Genomic DNA, 23,639 nt, shown 5'->3' on the forward strand with positions numbered 1-23,639 from the left:
GATAGCGAGCACATTCTAAGGAGTCACTGAGCCTTTTATTCCCTCCGCGGAGCTGCACCCTATACACCTTCGGCCGCAGCTCATAAGCCCTCAGGATGTCAGCCTTAAACTCCTCATAATCCTCCAAGTCCTCAACTGACATCCTGTCATAAACTTCCAATGCCTTGCCCTTTAACATATTGACAACAAGGCCTACACATCTCTCCTGAGGCCAATCAAATTCTGAGGCTTTCTTCTCAAATCTTCTAAATCATCTAAACTCAGGAATCATCTTCAAACTTCTCACCATATGGCTTTCTACAGTGTCCTCCTTAACTCCGACTCTCTTCAAGCCATGAGGTGAATTAACTTCAATTCGAGTCTTCTCCAACTCAAGTATCCTATTCTTTTTAGCTTCTTCCTTTTCTCTTTCAGTCTCAAGGATCTTCATTTCCTTTTCATACATCCTCGCCTTCTCCTTCTCTTTTTCAACTTCAAGAAGCCTTGCCTTCTCCTCGGCTTCAGTCTCCGGCCTTCTCTAGCCTCCTCAGTCTTCAACCTCTTTTCCTCAGCTTCAGCTTCCAGCTCCATTCTCCTCATCTCCAATTTGACTCTCAATTCCTCACACAAGCCTTCGGTCTGGGAGAAGCCACCAACGCTGCGGGCAGGGCTAACATGTCCGTGGACGCTATGGCTGGAACTAGGTGTCCTCACACCGAAATGGGCCAAATCTACACTGCCGCTCCCCGCAGATGCAAGAGACTCAGGTCGCAAGTCACCCCAGCTACCAGCCCTGCCCTCCATGGTTTACTCTAAATATGGGCACACAAAACAATAAAACAAACAACAAACAACAAACTGTCTTCCCCACATGGTGACGAAACTGCCAGCTATCCAAAAGTGGAGCACATTCTGACCTTCTTCCCTTTCACGGAGATCTCCATTCTTGGAGACTTCAATGTTCACTACCAGCTTTGGCTTTTCTCTCCCTTCACTAACCATGCTGGTGAACTAGCCTTTGACTTTGCTATCCCCCACCACCTAGAGCAACTGATGCAATATCCTACTCATATTCCTGACCAGCTTGGAGATACGCCCAACATTCTTAATCTTTTCCTAAGTTCTAATATTTCTCCTTATGCTGTTACCCTGTCTTCTCCATTGGGATCTTCTGATCACCATCTCATATCTGTGTCTAGCCCTATCCCTCCAATCCCTCCTCTGGATCCCCTAAAACAGAGGTGCCTCTAGTTAATTAGGAGAACCTGAGGAAGTATTATGCTGATTTTCCTTTGAGTGACTGCTTCTTCCGTGTCAGAGACCCATCTCTGTGTGCTGAGTGCATAATAGGGGTGATATTGTCTGGCATGGAGGCGCACATTCCTCACCCCGTCTCTCGACCAAAGCCCTCCAAACCTTGGTTTAACACAGCCTGTTCTTGTGCTGTACATGATTGATAGAGAGATGGCCCATAAAAGGTACTTGAGCCTTCCCTCCTCCCGCGGCCTCGCTGCACAAGACTTTTTTCTTTCTCTCACCCCTATTGTCCACCTCTCTAATGCGAGAGTTAACTAGTATTTTCAATCATTCATCCTTTTCTCTAGTAAATTCTGGAACTCCCTGCCTGTTTCTGTATTTCCATCTTCCTATGACTCTTTCAAGATGGAGGGTTCAAGACACTTATCCTATAATTTTTGACCATCGCTTTGGACTGTTTGGGGACCGGCATCTCAGTGGAACTTTTTTTTTTATTTCAGGTTTGTTGCTCTTGGCCGGTGCCCTTCTTACATCAAAAAAGAAAAAAAAAATGTGGAATAAGGGGATTTTCGTCTTATCGTCTCTTTCCGCTTACCTGTCTTGAATCCCTCGCTCACTGCCTCAAATTTTCATGTGTTGTACTGTCATCTTTGTTTTTTTTGTTGACTCCTATCCTATAGTTTCTAAGCATCAATTGAGCGACCTTTTCTTTATTTCTATTTTTTTTTTTCTTCAGATGGGCCACGAAATAAGTCATTAGGCACATAACTCAATAATAATGCACCTTAATTGTTTGAACTTATGTACATTAAAACTAGTCCAAATAAAACAACCTGCTAACCTCTCATAGTATACTACGTACCTAGTACTTGGGGGGTCTTTGTCGTTGTTCTCATTCCCAATACTTATGTCGCCAGTTGAAGAAAGATTCACCGGCGTTATGTTGGTTCCGTTGGGGAGCTGTATGACGAGATTCTGGTAGGAATTCACCTATGGATAATAATGAAAATTTTACTGCCATAAGAATAAATGGTGTTCCTTTCATATGTAGCCAAAAATCACATATTGCCATATTCAAGATCTTAAGAGGTAATTTATGCCACTTTACTTATAGAACCATTTAAAGTCCTTCCTTATCACCTCGTTTACTACAGACTGACTCTGGTTCTGCAGCTGAACTTGAGTAGTTCCAAGCAAGGGATACAGCAGCTCCATATTACTCAAAAGGCTGTCACTGCCGCCAGTGTCTTCCATGGGGGTTGTCGAGGTAGAAGGCTGAGATGCTTCGGGATCACCCTGAGGGTATACCAAATAGGCCACCTGTCCCTATGCGATGAAAGAAATAAAATAAATAAATAAATAAATAAAACAATCTATCCTATCTTCTTATGTTATTGCATTTTATGAAAATCTAAAAAAAAAAAAAAAAGAGCAGTTAGCGTGAAAATAACGGTAGAAGATAGCAAGAGATGCAACTTTGTGGTGATAAAAGAGAAGCTACAGACAGTTAGAGGAGTGGAGTTAAGGCAAAATGCATTTCATTAAACCCTGTCTAAAAGAGTGATATGAATGGAAACCTCTATACATGTGAAGTATACTCCATACATGGATCGATAAAGCCATTGTACGAGGTTAACAGCTGAGTTGGAGGGAAGGGGTGAAAAAAAGTGGTGGAGACTCAGAACGCCTAATTTCATAGAAGCTATTTTAGGTAGAGTTGAGATGTAAAGTTTCCAGTCTAGATTATAAGTACAGTGGAACCTCAGGATACGAACACCCCCAGGTACGAACACTTCAGGATACAACAAAAAATTTAACAGAATTTGCCTTCACGATACAAACAATACAAACACACCAGGTGTTTGTTATTGTTATATATTTAACATATGACGTATATATATAACGTATATAACGTGACGTTATATACGTTATATACGTCATATACGTTATATATAACATATAACGTCAGTTATATACGTCGGTTCTCACACCTGCTCTCTCATACGTGTTTTTTACCTGCTTAAAGTGTTTATATATATATATATATATATATATATATATATATATATATATATATATATATATATATATATATATATATATATATATATATATATATATATATATATATATATATATATATATATATATATATATATATATATATATATATATATATATATATATATATATATATATATATATATATATATATATATATATATATATATATTTACTGAAAGTGTTATCGCCACAAATATGTTTCAGAAAAGAAGGCCCCTATGACCAATGAAATAAAAAAAAATGTGAAAAGATTGATAGATGTGTGCGTATCTTGCCATAACGTACAAGTCAAAATCTACGATCAGTACGATTTTGAAACAGAAGCAAACGCTTTTGGATGTTGATGTTGCGAAGGGTGTGAAAACACTGTCGGAGCAATGCACAAAGAACACTGAAAAAAGATGAACAATTATTGATGGTATGGATAAATGAAAAACAGTTACCACGTGATAGCATATCAGAGGCTATGATTTGTGAATAACTAAGGCAACTTCATGCCGATATAATAAAGAATGAACCACGGACAAGTGAGGAAGATGAAGTGTTTAAGGCTAGTCGTTGCTGGTTCGAGAATTTCCTGCACCGTATGGTCATTCATTGTGTTGTGAGGCATGGTGAGGGTGCCAGCTCGCATCAAGTGGCTACAGAGAAATTCGTTAAGACCTTCTGTGAAATAGTGAAATTGTGTGCCATTGATTGACGAGGCATGGGCCAGGGTAACTCAACGGACCTTGAATTCTGTGTGGCGGCAGTTATGGACAGAATCCGTTTTTCCGAGAGCGATTTTGTAGGGGTTGAGGATATCCCGATTGCCAAGGTGATTGTATCGTTAAGTAAGACCCTGGGACTGGAAAATGATGATGCTGACATTGAAGAGTTGGTCCAGGAACTGGCGACTGATGAATTGCTGGCGCTCCAAAGTGAGGAGCAGAGAATGGCGAGATATTTCGAGGGCGAAGGAAGTTACGGAAGACATTTACTCCACTGGCATCAAGATGGGCGACGAGTAGAAAGAGATAAGATCTTCTTTAATAATAAGATTTTGTTTAATTTTGACCTGTTATGGATTTTTCATTTTATATATATATATATATATATATATATATATATATATATATATATATATATATATATATATATATATATATATATATATATATATATATATATATATATATACTTTTTTTTTTTTTTTTTTTTTTTTTTTAATGGCAGTAATATTAACAATCACTGGTCACAATTTTGAGAGATAGAAGGACAGAGAAGACAGAACAGTATAAAATATAAAAATATTCCATAGATTCTTTTTGAATTCGTCTTTATTGACATTCATTACATCCGCTACTTCTGAGGATATATATATATATATATATATATATATATATATATATATATATATATATATATATATATATATATATATATATATATATATATATATATATATATATATATATATATATATATATATATATATATATATATATATATATATATATATATATATATATATATATATATATATATATATATATATATATATATATATATATATATATATATATATATATATATATATATATATATATATATATATATATATATATATATATATATATATATATATATATATATATATATATATATATGTATGTACATATATTTTTTTTTATGTAGGAAGGATACTGGCCAAGGGCGACAAAAATCTAATAAAAAAAAATGCCCACTGAAATGCCAGTCCCATAAAAGGGTCAAAGCAGTGGTCAAAAATTGGTGGATAAGTGTCTTGAAACCTCCCTCTTGAAGGAATTCAAGTCATAGGAAGGTGGAAATACAGAAGAAGGCAGGGAGTTCCAGAGTTTACCAGAGAAAGGGATGAATGATTGAGAATACTGGTTAACTCTTGCGTTAGAGAGGTGGACAGAATAGGGGTGAGAGAAACAAGAAAGTCTTGTGCAGCGAGGCCGCGGAAGGAGTGGAGGCATGCAATTAGCAAGATCAGAAGAGTAGTTGGCATGAAAATAGCGGTAGAAGACAGCTAGATATGCAACATTGCGGCGGTGAGTGACAGTTAGTTAGAGGAGAGGAGTTGATGAGACAAAATGCTTTTGATTCCACCCTGTCTAGAAGAACAGTATGAGTGGAACCCCCCAGACATGTGAAGCATACTCCATACATGGACGGATAAGGCCCTTGTACAGAGTTAGCAGCTGGGGGGGTGAGAAAAACTGGCGGAGACGTCTCAGAACACCTAACTTCATAGAAGCTGTTTTAGCTAAAGATGAGATGTGAAGTTTCCAATTCAGATTATAAGTAAAGGACAGACCGAGGATGTTCAGTGTAGAAGAGGGGGACAGTTGAGTGTCATTGAAGAAGAGGGGATAGTTGTCTGGAAGATTGTGTCGAGTTGATAGATGGAGGAATTGAGTTTTTGAGGCATTGAACAATACCAAGTTTGCTCTGTCCCAATCAGAAATTTTAGAAAGATCAGAAGTCAGGCGTTCTGTGGCTTCCCTGCGTGATATGTTTACCTCCTGAAGGGTTGGACGTCTATGAAAAGACGTGGAAAAGTGCAGGGTGGTATCATCAGCATAGGAGTGGATAGGACAAGAAGTTTGGTTTAGAAGATCATTAATGAATAATAAGAAGAGAGTGGGTGACAGGACAGAACCTGAGGAACACCACTGTTAATAGATTTAGGAGAAGAACAGTGACCGTCTACCACAGCAGCAATAGAACGGTCAGAAAGGAAACTTGAGATGAAGTTACAGAGAGAAGGATAGAAACCGTAAGAGGGTAGTTTGGAAATCAAAGCTTTGTGCCAGACTCTATGAAAACCTTTTCATATATCCAAGGCAACAGCAAAAGTTTCACCAAAGTCTCTAAAAGAGGATGACCAAGACTCAGTAAGGAAAGCCAGAAGATCACCAGTAGAGCGGCCTTGACGGAACCCATACTGGCGATCAGATAGAAGGTTGTGAAGTGATAGATGTTTAAGAATCTTCCTGTTGAGGATAGATTCAAAAACTTTAGATAAGCAGGAAATTAAAGCAATAGGACGGTAGTTTGAGGGATTAGAGAGGTCACCCTTTTTAGGAACAGGTTGAATGTAGGCAAACTTCCAGCAAGAAGGAAAGGTAGATGCTGACAGACAGAGCTGAAAGAGTTTGACTAGGCAAGGTGCAAGCACGGACGCACAGTTTCGGAGAACAATAGGAGGGACCCCATCAGGTCCATAAGCCTTCCGAGGGTTTAGACCAGCGAGGGCATGGAAAACATCATTACGAAGAATTTTAATACGTGGCATGAAGTAGTCAGAGGGTGGAGGAAAGGGAGGAACAAGCCCAGAATCGTCCAAGGTAGAGTTTTTAGCAAAGGTTTGAGCAAAGAGTTCAGCTTTAGAAATAGATGTGATAGCAGTGGTGCCATCTGGTTGAAGTAGAGGTGGGAAAGAAGAAGAAGCAAAGTTATTGGAGATATTTTTGGCTAGATGCCAGAAATCACGAGGGGAGTTAGATCTTGAAAGGTTTTGACATTTTCTGTTAATGAAGGAGTTTTTGGCTAGTTGGAGAACAGACTTGGCATGGTTCCGGGCAGAAATATAAAGTACATGAGATTCTGGTGATGGAAGGCTTAAGTACCTTTTGTGGGCCACCTCTCTATCATGTATAGCACGAGAACAAGCTGTGTTAAACCAAGGTTTAGAAGGTTTAGGACGAGAAAAAGAGTGAGGAATGTACGCCTCCATGCCAGACACTATCACCTCTGTTATGCGTTCAGCACACAAAGACGGGTCTCTGACACGGAAGCAGTAGTCATTCCAAGGAAAATCAGCAAAATACCTCCTCAGGTCCCCCCAACTAGCAGAGGCAAAACGCCAGAGGCACCTTCGCTTAGGGGGATCCTGAGGAGGGATTGGAGTGATAGACAAGATAAAGATATGAGATTGGGATCGGAGGAGCCCAACGGAGAAGAAAGGGTGACAGCATAAGCAGAAGGATTAGAGGTCAGGAAAAGGTCAAGAATGTTGGGCGCATCTCCAAGACGGTCAGGAATACGAGTAGGGTGTTGCACCAATTGCTCTAGGTCATGGAGGATAGCAAAGTTGTAGGCTAGTTCACCAGGATGGTCAGTGAATGGAGAGGAAAGCCAAAGCTGGTGGTGAACATTGAAGTCTCCAAGAATGGAGATCTCTGCAAAAGGGAAGAGGGTCAGAATGTGCTCCACTTTGGAAGTTAAGTAGTCAAAGAATTTCTTATACTCAGAGGAGTTAGGAGAGAGGTATACAGCACAGATAAATTTAGTATGAGAATGACTCTGTAGTAGTAGCCAGATGGTGGAAAACTCGGAAGATTCAAGAGCGTGGGCACGAGAGCAGGTTAAGTCATTGCGCACATAAACGCAGCATCCAGCTTTGGATCGAAAATGAGGATAGAGAAAGGTGGAGGGAACAGAAAAGGGGCTACTGTCAGTTGCCTCAGACACCTGAGTTTCAGTGAGGAAAAGAAGATGAGGTTTAGAAGAGGAGAGGTGGTGTTCTACAGATTGAAAATTAGATCTTAGACCACGAATGTTGCAGAAGTTAATGAAGAAAAAGTTGAGGGGGGTGTCAAGACACTTAGGTTCGTCGACGGAAAGGCAGTCCGACCTGGGGACATTTATGGTCCCCTCCCCAGATGGGGACTCCGAGGCTGGTGTAGGAGCCGCCATGATTTTAAAATTTTTGAGTGAAGGGTGTGTGTGTTATTAGGTGCTTGTAGTTTTGTGTGGAGGAAGAAAATTGTCTTTAGAGGGCAGGCTGTGACTACCCCCTTGTGTTGTGAGACACAAAGGGAAACGTTTAGTGAGGTCACAGCTGGGTTGAATGATAAGTTCACAGCACCCCCTGAACAGTGCTTTAGACCTCACTGGGAGTAATTATCGTTTCGGCAGGTGTCTACTGCCTCCTCCATATGTATATATATATATATATATATATATATATATATATATATATATATATATATATATATATATATATATATATATATATATATATATATATTATTTATTTACTTTTTCATGTCAAGCAACTGCTGACAGGTCATTTTGTCATGTATTTTTTTTTCTTTTATTAATGTTTAAATGCCTATCCCCTTTTGGTTACAGTTTTGTTTTTTGTCTCTATTGTGATGTGATATTTTATTATTTGTTTTTGTGCTTATTTTTATCAATCTTTTAATCCTGATGATGCCTTCTTTAAAGGTGAAACATTGCAATAAATGAAGGAGGTCTATAGTGAGGATATATATATATATATATATATATATATATATATATATATATATATATATATATATATATATATATATATATATATATATATATATATATATATATTAATGTACACCTAGATAACGCAGTGAAGAAAGTAAGAATGACGAAAAAAAAAAGATAATAGATGAGAAGAATGAGAGAGAGAGAGAGAGAGAGAGAGAGAGAGAGAGAGAGAGAGAGAGAGAGAGAGAGAGAGAGAGAGAGATGGGTCCAGACGAGAGCTATACGATGCGGAGTGTCCGCTCGCTCCCATTAATTTACCATAAGAATTTCCGGGCACAGACACTTTCCTTCCCCGATTAATTTACCTTATTTCCTTCTGTTCAGTCAGTTTGAGTCTCACATAGTTTGCAGCAGAACAGTTGCCCTTGATAAAGAAACTATCACTATTCAATTTGTTTATTGTTATTCAATGTTGTTCGTTGTTTGTTTCCTTGTTTTGTGTGACCACGTTTAGAGTAAACCATGAAGGGCAGGGCTGGTAGCAGTTGTGACTCGCGACCTGAGTCCCCTGCCTTTGCTGGGAGCGACAGTGTAGATTTGGCCCATTTCGGTGTGAGGACACCTAGTCCCACCCATAGCGTCCACGGACGTGTTAGCAATGCCTGCAGCGTTGGTGGCTTCTCCCAGACCGAAGGCATGTCTGAGGAATTGCGATTTAAATTGGAGATAAGAAAGATGGAGATGGAGTTGGAGGCCGAGAGGGAGAAAGAATTAAGAAGGCTTGAATTGGAAGCTGAGGAAAGAAGATTAAAGTCGGAGGAGGCTAGAGAAGCCAGGAGGCTTGAGGACGAAAAGGCCCGATTACTTGAGCAGGAGAAAGAGATGAGGCTACTTGAGACCGAGAAGGAGAAGGAAATGAGATTACTTGAGGCGGAGAAGGAGGTGAATATGTATAAGAGGGAGGAGGCTGAGAAGAATAGGATATTTGAGTTGGAGAAGACTCGAATTGAAGTTAATTCACCCCGTGGCTTGAGGAGAGGAGGGAATTAAGGATACAGTAGAGAGCCAGATGGTGAGGAGTTTGAAGATGATCCCTGATTTTGATCAAAAGAATTAGGAGATTTGAGAAGAAAGCCTAAGAATACGATTGGCTTCAGGAGAGATGGAGTGGCCTTGTGGCCAAAATGTTGAAGGGTAAGGCCTTGGAGATTTATGGTAGAATGTCAATCGAGGATTTGGAGGATAATGAAGAGTTTGATGCTGACATCCTGAGAGCATATGAGCTACGGCCGGAGGCGTATAGGATGCAGTTCCGCGGAGGGAAGAAAAAGTTCATTGACTCCTATTTAGTATATGCTCGCTATCTGGAGAGACATTTGAAAAGTGGATTGCTAGAGAGCAGGCCACCTCTTACTGTAAGTTAAAGGAACTCATGGTAATGGAGCAGTTCATTAAGGTGGCTGAGGAGTTAGTACCGCCGCTCAGCGAGAAAAGGTTTAGAACCCTGAAGGAGGCAGCAACGTGACCAGATGACCGCACCGGCCTGTGCCACGGTGGATTGGTGATATATCTGGTGGGGCTGGTGATGTTGTGTCTGGTGGCGAGGCATTGAACTAAACTAAGTTTGTCTGGGAGTCTACGTTATGGTCGCGGCTCTAGTAACAATTTGGGGCGAGACAGCCTTGATGGTAATAAGTTTCCATCCAGCCCACGACGGAGACAGTCTGGGAGTATGCAACACAACACTCCCAAGTATAGCGTGCAGCCCACGTGTTACTATTGTAGAAGTACGGGACACTTCAAATTTAATTGTCCCAAATTAATAACAGCCACGGCTTCCATGATGCCCAAGAAGCCGGTGGCCTTGATTGTGTTCCAGGGTCGCGATAAAGAAAGTGATGAAGTCCGGGATGTCTTTGGTCGTGAGGGCGGAAAGGCTGTTGTGGCCGCCCCCTCGTCTGTTATTACCTCACCCTCCCCGTGTGAGGTTTGAGTTGAACTAGTGCCGTCCATTTTTGTGTCAGGGCAATCTTGAGATTGATGGGGTTACGTACCCTGTTACAGTTTTGAGGAACAGCGGCACAACAGTCGCTGTGCCGGAATGTGACCTGGAAGCGAGTTGCCTCTGGTCAGCTTGTGTGGTGCCGGGGAACTGGCGCCATAGAGAGCTTGGCCAAAGCGGAGATTAGGCTATCATGCATGTTATTCTTGTCCTATCCACTTCTACGTTGCTGATACCATCCTCCATTTTTCCACGACTTTTCTCAGACGTCAGTCAGACACCTTCATGAAGTAAAGAGTTCACGCAGGGAAGCCACAGAACGCCTGACTTCTAATCTCTCTCTAAAATTTCTGCTTAGGGCAAAGCAAACTTAGTATAGTTCAGTGCCTCAAAAACTCAATTTCTCCATCTACCAACTCGACACAACCTTCCAGACAACTATCCCTTCTTCTTCAATGACACTTAACTGTCCCCCTTTTCTATTCTTAACATCCTCGATCTGTCCTTTACTTAAAATCTAAACTTCACAACTCATCTCCAGCTAAAACAGCTTCTATAAAGTTAAAAGTTCCATCAGTTTTTCTCGCCCTTCCAGCTTCTTCCAGGGGCCTTATCCGTCCATGTATGGAGTATGCTTCACATGTCTGTTGCGGTTCCAGTCATACCGCTCTTCTATACAAGGTGGAATCAAAAGCATTTTTTCTCATAAACTCCTCTCCTTTAACTTACTGTCTCAGCCTCTTTCTCATCGTCGCAGTGTTGCATCTCTTACCATCTTCTACCGCTACCTTCATGGTAACTACTCTTCTGATCTTGCTAATTGCATGCCTCTCCTCCTCCGGCGGCGACTTTCTTCTTTCTCTCACTCCTATTCTGTCCACCTCTCAAATGAAAGAGCTAACCAGTATTCTCAATCATTCATCCCCTTCTCTAGTGAACTCTAGACCTCCCTGCCTGCTTGTGTATTTCCACCTTCCTATGACTTGAATTCCTTCAAGAGTGAGGTTTTAAGACACTTATCCTTCAATTTTTGACTGCCGCTTTGGACCCTATTGGGGGACCAGCATCTCAATGGGCCTTTTTTTTCTTAATTAGAATTTTGTTGCCTCTGGCCGGTGTCCCTTTAACATAATATATATATATATATATATATATATATATATATATATATAATATACCCTAACATAATGATCGACAATACCAATAATAATTATGGTCATTTTGAAAAATAACCTCGGGTTTGGTCATTTTGCAAAATAACTATTAGTATCGTCGATCATTTTGTTAGGTTAGGTTAGGTTAAGTTAGGTTAGGTTACGTTAGGTTAGGTTATTTGGGTATTTTGCATATTGACAGACATTTTTTTCATTTTGCAAAATGATCAATTCCGCAAAATGATTGTAATATATATATATATATATATATATATATATATATATATATATATATATATATATATATATATATATATATATATATATATATATATATATATATATATATATATATATATATATATATATATATATATATATATATATATATATATATATATATATATATATATATATATATATATATATATATATATATATATATATATATATATATATATATATATATATATATATATATATATATATATATATATATATATATATATATATATATATATATATATATATATATATATATATATATATATATATATATATATATATATATATATATATATATATATATATATATATATATATATATATATATATATATATATATATATATATATATATATATATATATATATATATATATATATATATATATATATATATATATATATATATATATATATATATATATATTTGGTGGGAATAACGCACTACAACTGTTGATATCGGTATGAAAACCGTTATCGTACAGTTTTTTTTTTTTAGCAATGTTAAAAAGAAAAATTTTGAGAAAATACGAGCGAAAACATCTATGATAACAATCAATCTAATTTTCAACAAACACTTTTACTTACATCAATAGATCCCACCATCGGTTTCTGCTGATGTTGAAGAAGGATGGCCTGTGCCAACGCTCCCTGAATGGTGCTAAGATATTCCTCCCTGGTGATTGGCATCTCTTGATGATGGAACCGAAATTTCTCACTTGATATCATGTTTCGGCCATCGTCCATTCGCAGTGGTCCCCCTGCACCTATGAACACATTAGATGGAATCAACAATGTCGTTGTCAGAATTGGACACATAGTGTTATAATTTCTGACAAATCTTTTCCTCAATTATTTAGTGTTACCTCCATAGTGTGGGAAAAAAATGAAATAAACAAACAAACAAAAGATTTTTCGAGATAAAAATATATCCATAATAAGAAAAAAAAAAAAAAAGCATAACCACATGTACTATCAAGAATTCTTGGTCAAAATACCGATATCGATCCGCTCGTGTGTGTCTGTGTGTGTGTGTGTGTGTGTGTGTTCTCCACCTATAACAATGGTGTCATGTTATTTGCCGAGTTTACCCTGAAAAGGAACACTTTTCTTAGTGTCCCTCGTGTTCTGTTTTCCTCCTGTGCACATCTACATTCTTTATGATAAGTTAGTATAAGGTTTATTTACTCATCTTCTAACAAGCAGTATTATTCTCTTCATAATTTAAGTTCTTTGTATATGAAAGAAGTTGAAGTGGGCGCGCCTGCGAGAGGCTCACAGACTAGTCAGCGAGGCCCGCCAAAACGAGTCTTAAGGCCCTGAAGGTTTGTTGTTGTGGGGATTTTGGCGGGAGAGGCGAGCGAGAGAGACAGGGTGCAGAGTAGTGTTGGATTTGCCATTTGATTTGCAGGGTGGTGATTTGTACGCTTGGTTGGCAGGAGTTTGGTCTTGGCAGTGTGCTGTGGGACGTCAGTGAGGTGGCACCGTAGCAGATACTGTGAACTAAGGAGGCTGCAGTGAGGAACTTGCTGTCCCTGGCTGCTATGGTGTTAGCACCGCCGTGCATGGAGGAAGAGCTGCAGTACTTCAGGGTAGTGGTAGTGGTGTACCTTCGTTGGGTCGGTGTGCAGTTGGGCCTATAGGGTGTGAGGGTCCTGGGGGTACTGGTTAGGGTGGGATAGTGTCAGTGGCATATAACATTTCTTGTGTTGGTGCGTGAAGTGTTTATTCCTCCTGTTTATTTGTAAGTGGATTTACCCATTTTCTCATGGGATCAGGTATTTTGGAGTGCCAGCAGTGTGGCCTCTAAGAGTGTTAAGCACTCATATTTTATTTGTGTTTTCTTTATTATGTACTCATTTGTGTTTTCTTTATTATGTACTCAACCATTAAATTTTTAAATTGTGGCCCGGGTTTCTGTGAACCTAAGCAGGAGGTTTAAATTAATCAGTGGGTTCTTGTGGTGAGTGCTTGGTGAGCCTAATTAAGGTAGGTTAACTGTGCCCTAGTTTTGCACTCATTACATATATATATATATATATATATATATATATATATATATATATATATATATATATATATATATATATATATATATATATATATATATATTTTTATTTTTTTTATTTTTTTTTTTTTTTCCAATTAGGAAGGACACTGGCTAGGGGCAACAAAAATCAAATAAAAAAAATCCACTGAGATGCCAGTCCCACAAAAGGGTCCAAAGTGGTAATCAAAAAGAGTAAGAGAAAGAAGAAAGTCTTGTGCAGCGAGGCCGCGGAAGGAGGGGAGGCATGCAGTTAGCAAGATCAGAAGAGCAGTTAGTATGAAAATAGCGGTAGAAAACAGCTAGAGTTGCAACATTGCGACGAAGAGAGGAGTTGAAGAGACGAAAAGCTTTTGATTCCACCCTGTCTAGAACAGCGGTATGAGTGGAACCCCACCCCCAGGACATGTGAAGCATACTCCATGCATGGACGGATAAGGCCCTTGTACAGAGTTAGCAGCTGCGGTGGGGGGTGGGTGAGAAAAACTGGCGGAGACATCTCAGAACGCCTAACTTCATAGAAGCAGCTTTAGCTAGAGATGAGATGTGAAGTTTCCAGTTCAGATTATAAGTAAGGGACAGACTGAGGATGAGGAAGTATTTTACTGATTTTCCTTGGAATGACTACTGCTTCCGTGTCAGAGACCCGTCCCTGTGTGCCAAGCGCATAACAGAGGTTAGATAACAGAGAGATAGTGTCTGGCATGCAGGCATATATTCCAAACCTTCCAAACCTTGGTTTAACACAGCTTGTTCTCGTGCTATACATGATAGAGAGATGGCCCACAAAAGGTACTTGAGCCTTCCATCACCAGAATCTCCTGCACTTTATATTTTTGTCCGAAACCATGCCAAGTCTGTTCTCCAACTACCAAAAAACTCTTCCATTGATAGAAAGTGTCAAAATCTTTCAAGATCTAACTCCCCTCGTGATTTCTGGCATCTAGCCAAAAACATCTCCAATAACTTTGCTTCTTCTTTTTTCCCTCCTTTATTTTAATCAGATGGTACCACTGCTATCACATCTATCTCTAAAGCTGAACTCTTCGCTCATATCTTTGCTAAAATCTTTACGTTGGACGATTTGGAGCTTGTTCCTCCCTCTCCTTCACCCTCTGACTACTTTATGTTACCTATCAAAATTCTTCACAATGATGTTTTACATGCTCTCGCTGGCCTAAACTCACGGAAGGCTTATGGACTTGATGGGGCCGCTCTTGTTGTTGTAGTAAAATTCTTTCAACTCTGTCTGTCAACATCTACCTTTCCTTCTTGCTGAAAATTTGCCTACATTCAGCCTGTTCCTAAAAAGGGTGACCCTTCTAATCCGTCAAACTACTGTCCTATTGCTTTAATTTCTTGTCATTCTAAAGTTTTTGAGCCTATCCTCAACAGGAAGATTCTTATACATCTATCACTTCACAACCTCCTATATGATCGCCCGTATGGGTTCGGTTAAGGGCCTTATCGGTCCATGTATGGAGTATGCTTCACATGTTTTTGGGGGTTCAACTCATACCACTCATTTAGACAAGCTGGAATCAAAAGCTTTTCGTCTCATCATCTCCTCCTTTCTAACCGACTGCCTTCAGCCTCTTTTTCATCGCCGAAATATTGCATCTCTAGCTATCTTCTACCGCTATGTTCATGCTAACTGGTCTTCTGATCTTCTTAACTGCATACCTCCCCTCCTCCCACGGCCTCTCTGCACAAGACTTTCTTGTTTCTCTCACCCCAATTCTGTCCACCACTTTAATGCAAGAGTTAACCAGTATTCTCAATTATTCATCCCTTTCTTTGTTAAATTCTGGAACTCCCTGCCTGCTTCTGTATTTCCATTTTCCTATGACTTTAATTTCTTCAAGAGGGAGGTTGCAAGACACTTATCCTTCATTTTTTGACTACCGCTCGGACCCTATTCGGGGATTGGCATCTCAGTGGGCTTTTTTTTTTATTGGATTTTTTTGCCCTTGGCCGTTATCCCTCCTATATAAAAAAGAAAAAAAAAAGAGGTCAGAAACGACCACGAAAAATTGAAACTTCCCTCTTGAAAGAGTTCAGGTTATAGGAAGGGAGGAAATACAAAAATTAGGGAGTTCCAGAGTTTACCTGAAAGAGGGATGAATGACTGAGAATACTCTTGCATTAGAGGTGGCCAGAATAAGGGTAGGTGGAAAGTTTTGTGCAGCGAGGCCGCAGGTGTAGGGGAGGCATGCGGTTAGTAAGATCAGAAGAGAAATTATCGTGAAAATAGCTGTAGAAGTTAGCAAGAGATGCAACATTGCGGCTATGAGAGATTGGCTGAAGACAGTCAGTTAAAAGAGAGAAGTTGATTAGACGAAATGCCATTAATTATACCCTGTCTAGAAGAACGGTATGAGCGGAGCGCCCCCACATACATGTGAAGCGTACTCCATACATGGACGGATAAGGCCCCAGTACAGAACAGCTGAGAGGGATGTGAAAACTGGTGGAGACAATTCAAAAAGCCCAACTTCATAGAATATGTTTTAGCTGGAGATACGATGTGAAGTTTCCAATTTAGATTATTAGTAAGTGATTGATTGAGGAGGTTCAGTGTAGAAAACGGGAACAGTTGAGTGTCGTTGAAGAAGAGGGGATGGTTATCTGGAATATATATATATATATATATATATATATATATATATATATATATATATATATATATATATATATATATATATATATATATATATATATGCATATAATTCTGGCCAGAACCATGCCAGGTCTTTTCTCCAACTAGCCAAAAACTCATTCATTAACAGAAAGTGTCAAAATTTTTCAGTCCTATTGCTGCTGTGGTAGACGGTCACTGTTCTTCTCCTAAATCTATTAATAGTGGTATTCCTCAAGGTTTTTTTTCCTGTCAATCACTCTCTTCCCATTATTTATCAATGATCTTCTCAACCAAACTTGTCCTATCCACTCCTACACTGATGATACCACCTTGCACATTTCCACGTCTTTTCATAAACGTCCAACCCTTCAGGAAGTAAACAATTCATGCAGGGAAGCCACAGAACGCCTGGCTTTTGATCTCTCTAAAATCTCTGATTGGGGCAAAGCAAACTTATTGTTCAATGCCTAAAAAATTAAATTCCTCAATCAACTCGACACAACCTTCCAGACAACTATCCCCTTTTCTTCAATGACACTCAGCTGTTCCCCTCTTCTACACATAAAATCTTTGGTCTGTCCTTTATTTATAATGTAAACTAGAAACTTCACATCTCATCTTAAGCTAAAACAGTTTATATGTAGTTAGGCGTTCTGAGACATCTCACCCTTCCAACTGCTAACTCTGTACAGGGATCTTACCCATCCATGTATGGGGTATGCTTCACATGTCTGTGGGGGGCGGGGGTTCCACTCATAATGCCCTTCTAGACAGGGTGGAATGAAAAGCTTTTCGTATCAAATCCTCTCCGCTAACTGACTGTCTTCAACTTCTTTCTCATCGCCGGAATGTTGCAGCTATTCCCTTTTCTTTAATGACACTCAACTATCCCCCTCTTCTACACTGAACATCCTCGGTCTGTCCTTTACATATAATCTGAACTGGAAACTTCACATCTTATCTCTAGCTAAAACAGCTTTTATGAAGTTAGGTGTTCTGAGACGTCTCCGCCAGTTTTTCTCACCCCCTCTCCCCTCAGCTGCTAACTCTGTACAAGGGCCTTAACCTTCCATGTATGGAGTATTCTTCACATGTCAGGTGGGGGAGGGGGGACTTCCACTCATACCGCTCTTCTAGACACGGTGGAATCAAAAGCTTTTCGTCTCAACTCCTCTCCTCTAACTGGCTGTCTTCAGCCTCTCTCTTATCGCCGCAATGTTGCATTTATTGCTATTTTCAACAGCTACTTTATACTAACTGTTCTTTTGATCTTGTTAACTGCATACCTCCCCTCTTCCCGCGGCCTCGCTGCACAAGACTTTCTTCTTTCAAGAATTCTTTCCAAAAGTTAACCAGTATTCTTAATCATTCATCCCTTTCTCTGGTAAACTCTGGAACTCGCTGCCTGCTTCTGTATTTCCACCTTGCTATGATTTGAACTCCTTCAGGAGGGAGGTTTCAAGACACTTATCCTTCAATTTTTGATATATATATATATATATATATATATATATATATATATATATATATATATATATATATATATATATATATATATATATATATATATATATATATATATATATATATATATATATATATATATATATATATATATATATATATCAGTCATTATTATCGTTATATATGCATTTCATTGTTTATTGTCCTATGTGCTCCCTTTGTCTCCATTTGGTGTGTCTGTCCTAATTTTAACATTTCTCCTTACTCTCTCCTTCTCAAGGGAATATCACACCTTCCCGCACCTTCCATACATTCGTCGCCGGTGTTTCTAGAGGAAACACCTTTGTTCTTCATCGCAGGTCATTGGCCAAAATAAAGACATCTGTCATTGGTTCCTATACCCCAATTCCAGGCATCTGATTGGCCATGCCTCCATCTCAGCTTCTCAATCCTGATCCACTTTCTTCTCTATATATAGAACCTGTATGAGTAGCTAGAAGTCAGTCAGTTCATAGAGTTTGTTCAGAGTCATCACAGGGTTAATTTCAGAGAGAATCGAAGCATCCTTCACGTCTCACTGATTGTCTCTCGATATTACACGTGTACTATATTTTGTTATCTGATCATTAAAAGAAGAAAAATGACTGTATCTCTTGTGTTACCTTCACTCGCATTATGTCTAACTATGAGATCAAACAAATACCTACGAAACTCAACGCTACCTATAAATCAGCGAGCCACCACATCTGCTACTACCATCACCATCAAATCCAGCCACCCAGTAAATCTCTCAACCATTGAGCAAACGGCAGTGACTATCCACCTGAATCAGTGATAGTACCAGATAACAGAACATCAATAACTACGTGTACCAGAACAATTAAGTGGGGAATAGTAGAACTTCGTCCAAACAAGCGGCAGCAGATCCACATCGGAAACAGTGGTGTGCAGCGATATCCAGGTAATCCAGAAGAAAGTGGTGGCAGGTGGTAAATCTACATATATGGGCTGGCCGTTTTGAATTAAGCGTTTAGGCGTTGTTTTTTCCGAGAATTCCCCAGCTTGCGGCCCTGCCAAACCTTGTACTGGGCTAAATATCTGATTAGAGACTATGTGTCGCTGATAACCTCGATCCCCACACACCAGCTCTCTCTCTCTCTCTCTCTCTCTCTCTCTCTCTCTCTCTCTCTCTCTCTCTCTCTCTCTCTCTCTGTGCATGTACGCCATATGCATATACAGTAAAATCCCTCTTATCCGGCATCAACGGAACCGCCGACATGCCAGATACTTGAATACTGCCGGATACTTGAATAGAAGTGAAATTATGTCCACAATCAGCACCCTACACTCACGCATCTTACCATAACAAAGATCAGCTGATCTAATCAGCAGCTGATCTGATCAGCTGCTTTTTTTTTTTTTTTTATGTAGGAAGGACACTGGCCAAGGGCAACAAAAATCTAATAAAAAAAAATCCCACTGAAATGCCAGTCCCATAAAAGGGTCAAAGCAGTGATCAAAAAATTGATGGATAAGTGTCTTGAAACCTCCCTCTTGAAGGAATTCAAGTCATAGGAAGGTGGAAATACAGAAGCAGGCAGGGAGTTCCAGAGTTTACCAGAGAAAGAGATGAATGACTGAGAATACTGGATAACTCTTGCGTTAGAGAGGTGGACAGAATAGGGGTGAGAGAAAGAAGAAAGTCTTGTGCAGCGAGGCCGCGGAAGGAGGGTAGCCATGCAATTAGCAAGATCAGAAGAGCAGTTACCATGAAAATAGCGGTAGAAGACAGCTAGATATGCAACATTGCGGCGGTGAGTGACAGTTAGTTAGAGGAGAGGAGTTGATGAGACAAAATGCTTTTGATTCCACCCTGTCTAGAAGAACAGTATGAGTGGAACCCCCCAGACATGTGAAGCATACTCCATACATGGACGGATAAGGCCCTTGTACAGAGTTAGCAGCTTGGGGGGTGAGAAAAACTGGCGGAGACGTCTCAGAACACCTAACTTCATAGAAGCTGTTTTAGCTAGAGATGAGATGTGAAGTTTCCAGTTCAGATTATAAGTAAAGGACAGACCGAGGATGTTCAGTGTAGAAGAGGGGGACAGTTGAGTGTCATTGAAGAAGAGGGGATAGTTGTCTGGAAGGTTGTGTCGAGTTGATAGATGGAGGAATTGAGTTTTTGAGGCATTGAACAATACCAAGTTTGCTCTGCCCCAATCAGAAATTTTAGAAAGATCAGAAGTGAGGCGTTCTGTGGCTTCCCTGTGTGATATGTTTACCTCCTGAAGGGTTGGACGTCTATGAAAAGACATGGAAAAGTGCAGGGTGGTATCATCAGCGTAGGAGTGGATAGGACAAGAAGTTTGGTTTAGAAGATCATTAAAGAATAATAAGAAGAGAGTGGGTGACAGGACAGAACCCTGAGGAACACCACTGTTAATAGATTTAGGAGAAGAACAGTAACCGTCTACCATAGCAGCAATAGAACGGTCAGAAAGGAAACTTGAGATGAAGTTACAGAGAGAAGGATAGAAACCGTAGGAGGGTAAGTGTAAGCATAACACGCTTCCTCTTTTCTATAACTTTAGGCATGATGAAGGCATCAGGCGATAAACAGTACACACGCGGTACTGAGTCACTGAGTAATCACAGTGCACTGGGCCGCGGGTGGCGCGAAGCAGTGCGCTCTGGTGGCGAGGGGACAAAGTATGCCTCGCGCGGGAATTTTAATCGATTTTATGAGTACACATTGATTTTTTTATTGATTTTTAGGCTCGGGGAAAAATGTGCCGGATACTTGAAGCTGCTGGATACTCGAATGCCGGATGAGAGGGATTTTACTGTACATGTATGCCAGGGATGGAGTGCATTTATCACGCCAGGGTGTTCGGGTTTTGACCAGAGCAGAGCTCCCGGAACAGCACTCCAACGATTTTTTTGTTAGACAAGAGGGAAGAAGGGGTTGTGAGGTCGAAATGAAGGACAAATTAGTTAAATCTAGAAAGGTAACCGGCTCAGAGAAGGTGAGAAATAGTTTAAGTGTTTACTACACAAATTATAGAAGTATTTTGAATAAAACAGACTTGCTTAGAGGAATGGTGTGTGTAGAGAACCTTGATATCATTGCGTTAACAGAAACTTGGTTAGATATGTAAGGAAAAGTATTTAATCCAGAGGTTAAGATAGATGGGCATACACTATTCTATAAAGACAGGAAAAACAGGAGAGGAGGAGGCATCACGTTATATGTTAGGGGCACATTACGAGTACAGTGTCATATTAACAGTGAAATAAAAACATAGCAAAACAGAGTCGATATGGATAGATATTAAGGAAGGATCACAGTCAGTAGTACTGGGATTAATGTACGTGCCACCGAACAGTGCAAAGGAAATCAACACCTCACTATGGCAGGAAATAAATAGAGCAGGCAGGTAGTCAGGTATGTGTGGTAGGAGATTTTCATTTTAAGAATATAGATTGGAGCCTGATGGTGGGTAACAGGGAAGCAGAGGAATTTCTTAAGGCAATTCAGAATAAGTTTTTAAAACAGGTAATCGTAGAATTCACAAGGGAGAACAATATTCTAAATTTAATTCTAACTAACAGGGAAAAAGCAGTCATGCAGGTAGATGTTGAAGGACAGTAGTGACCATTGGGAAATTTGGTACAAATTAAAATGGGAGGAAACTTTTAGAAACAATAACACTGGGAAAATAACTGACATTAAGAGAGCAGATTTTGAGGGATTAAAAAGGTACCTCCAAGGAGTTGACTGGCAACGAATGCAGGGTGAGGTCACGTCCAGGACGGAATTGAGAGAGGTAAGGCAGGATGAGAGAGGTGAGGTGAGGTGTAAGGGTGTAGGGCAAGAGGAGGGAAGAAGTGTCTGGAAGAGCTGGAGGAGGAAGAGAGGGGGAGATATGTGTGAATATGTTGGAGGGTCAGGTCATGCTGAGATGGGAGAGGTGAGGTCGAAGCGAGTAGATGAGGGAGTGGAGAGGATGGAAGGGGCCGAGGTGAGAGGATTAGGTGAAGTAAATGTAGATGAGTTGTATAAATATTTCGTAGATAAATTACATACAGCACAATTAGCAAACATCCCATATAGACCAATAAGATCACAGAAAAATTACCATAAATAAATGACTGTTAGGTTAAAATACTGTATAGAGCGGAAGAGAAGTATATATAAGAGATTAAAGGCAGGGGAAGAGGTTTTAAGGCCACAGTATAATGAATTAGTTAGAACAGTCAGGAGGTTAAGGTGGAAAGCTAAAAGCAATTATGAATTAAAGGTAGCCAGCCAGACGAAGACGGATCCCAAGGAATTTCATCAGGTATATAGGACAAAGAATAAGTAAACTATATGTCCATTAAAGAAAGCAGATGGGGAGCTGGTTAGTTCTGGGGAGGAGATTAGTAAAATTCTGAATAAGTATTTTTTTTAACTGTCTTCACCCAAGAAAACATGCAGGATATGCCGAATAGTGAACAGATGTTTAGAGCAGATGGGAATGAGAAGGTGACAGATATTAGCATAACTAAGGAGATAGTGGAACAGGCGATAGATAGGCTAAAAAAGTTCAAGACACCAGGACCAAATGAAATATATCCCAGAGTACTTAAGGAATGCAAAGAGGTTATTAGTGAGCCATTAGTTTCTGTCTATAGGAAATCACTTGAGTCAGGTGAGCTACCAGTAATGTGGAGGCAGGCTAATGTAGTACCCATCTTTAAGGAGATAAATAAAACTTTAACTGTCAGCTTAACTTCAGTTGTAGGTAAAATAATGGAGTCAATAATAGCGAAGAACATTAGAGAGCATTTAAACAAACATAACTTGATAAATCAGTCATAGAATTGCTTCACGAAGAGGAAGTCTTGCCTGACGAACTTGTTAAGTTTTTACAGTAAAGTGTATGAGACAGCAGATAATGGTGATAGTTATGACAACTTATATCTGGACTTTAGTAAAGCATTTACCACATCAGAGGCTCCTGAGAAAGGTTAGGGCACAAGGGATAGATGGGAAGGTGTTAGGCTGGATAAGGTCATGGCTAAGCGACAGTTGTAAGTTGTAATAAACAACTCTAAATCCGAGTGGGGTCATGTAATTAGTGGGATGCCACAGGGATCAGTATTAGGCCCATTGTTGTTTTTTAGTATATACCAATGACTTGGACAGTGGAATTAGTAGAGATGTTAGTAAATTTGCGGATGACATAAAGATAGGTAGATTAATTAGGTTAGAATCGGATGCCATCGCCTTGTAGGCATATTTAGATAGGATGAACGAATGGACGGACAGATGGCAAATGCAGTTTAATATCAACAAATGCAAAGTACTTTGCGTAGGTAGAGGAAACCCACACAATAGGTACACAATGAACAACGAAACTCTGGTAGGTTCAGGGTACGAAAAAGATTTAGGTGTTATAGTTAGCTATGAACTCCGTCTAGGAAAGCAGTGCATAGAGGC

General features: G+C 39.6%; 1 protein-coding gene across 1 annotated transcript in view; it reads right to left on the reverse strand.

The window, feature by feature from the left end:
- The window catches only part of LOC135111800 (uncharacterized), a 201,388-nt gene that overhangs the window by 103,804 nt on the left and 73,945 nt on the right, over positions 1–23,639 (reverse strand). The window contains exons 2-4 of the mRNA XM_064025517.1: positions 12,588–12,766; positions 2,377–2,562; positions 2,099–2,226 (exon numbers count right to left, since the gene is read on the reverse strand). Of these exons, the coding sequence (XP_063881587.1) occupies positions 2,099–2,226; positions 2,377–2,562; positions 12,588–12,746 (473 nt within the window). The 5' untranslated portion in view covers positions 12,747–12,766. The remainder of the gene's footprint in view (positions 1–2,098; positions 2,227–2,376; positions 2,563–12,587; positions 12,767–23,639) is intronic.

Source organism: Scylla paramamosain, chromosome 2 (genome assembly GCF_035594125.1).
Source record: "Scylla paramamosain isolate STU-SP2022 chromosome 2, ASM3559412v1, whole genome shotgun sequence".
In the NCBI taxonomy this organism is placed as follows: Eukaryota; Metazoa; Arthropoda; class Malacostraca; order Decapoda; family Portunidae; genus Scylla; species Scylla paramamosain.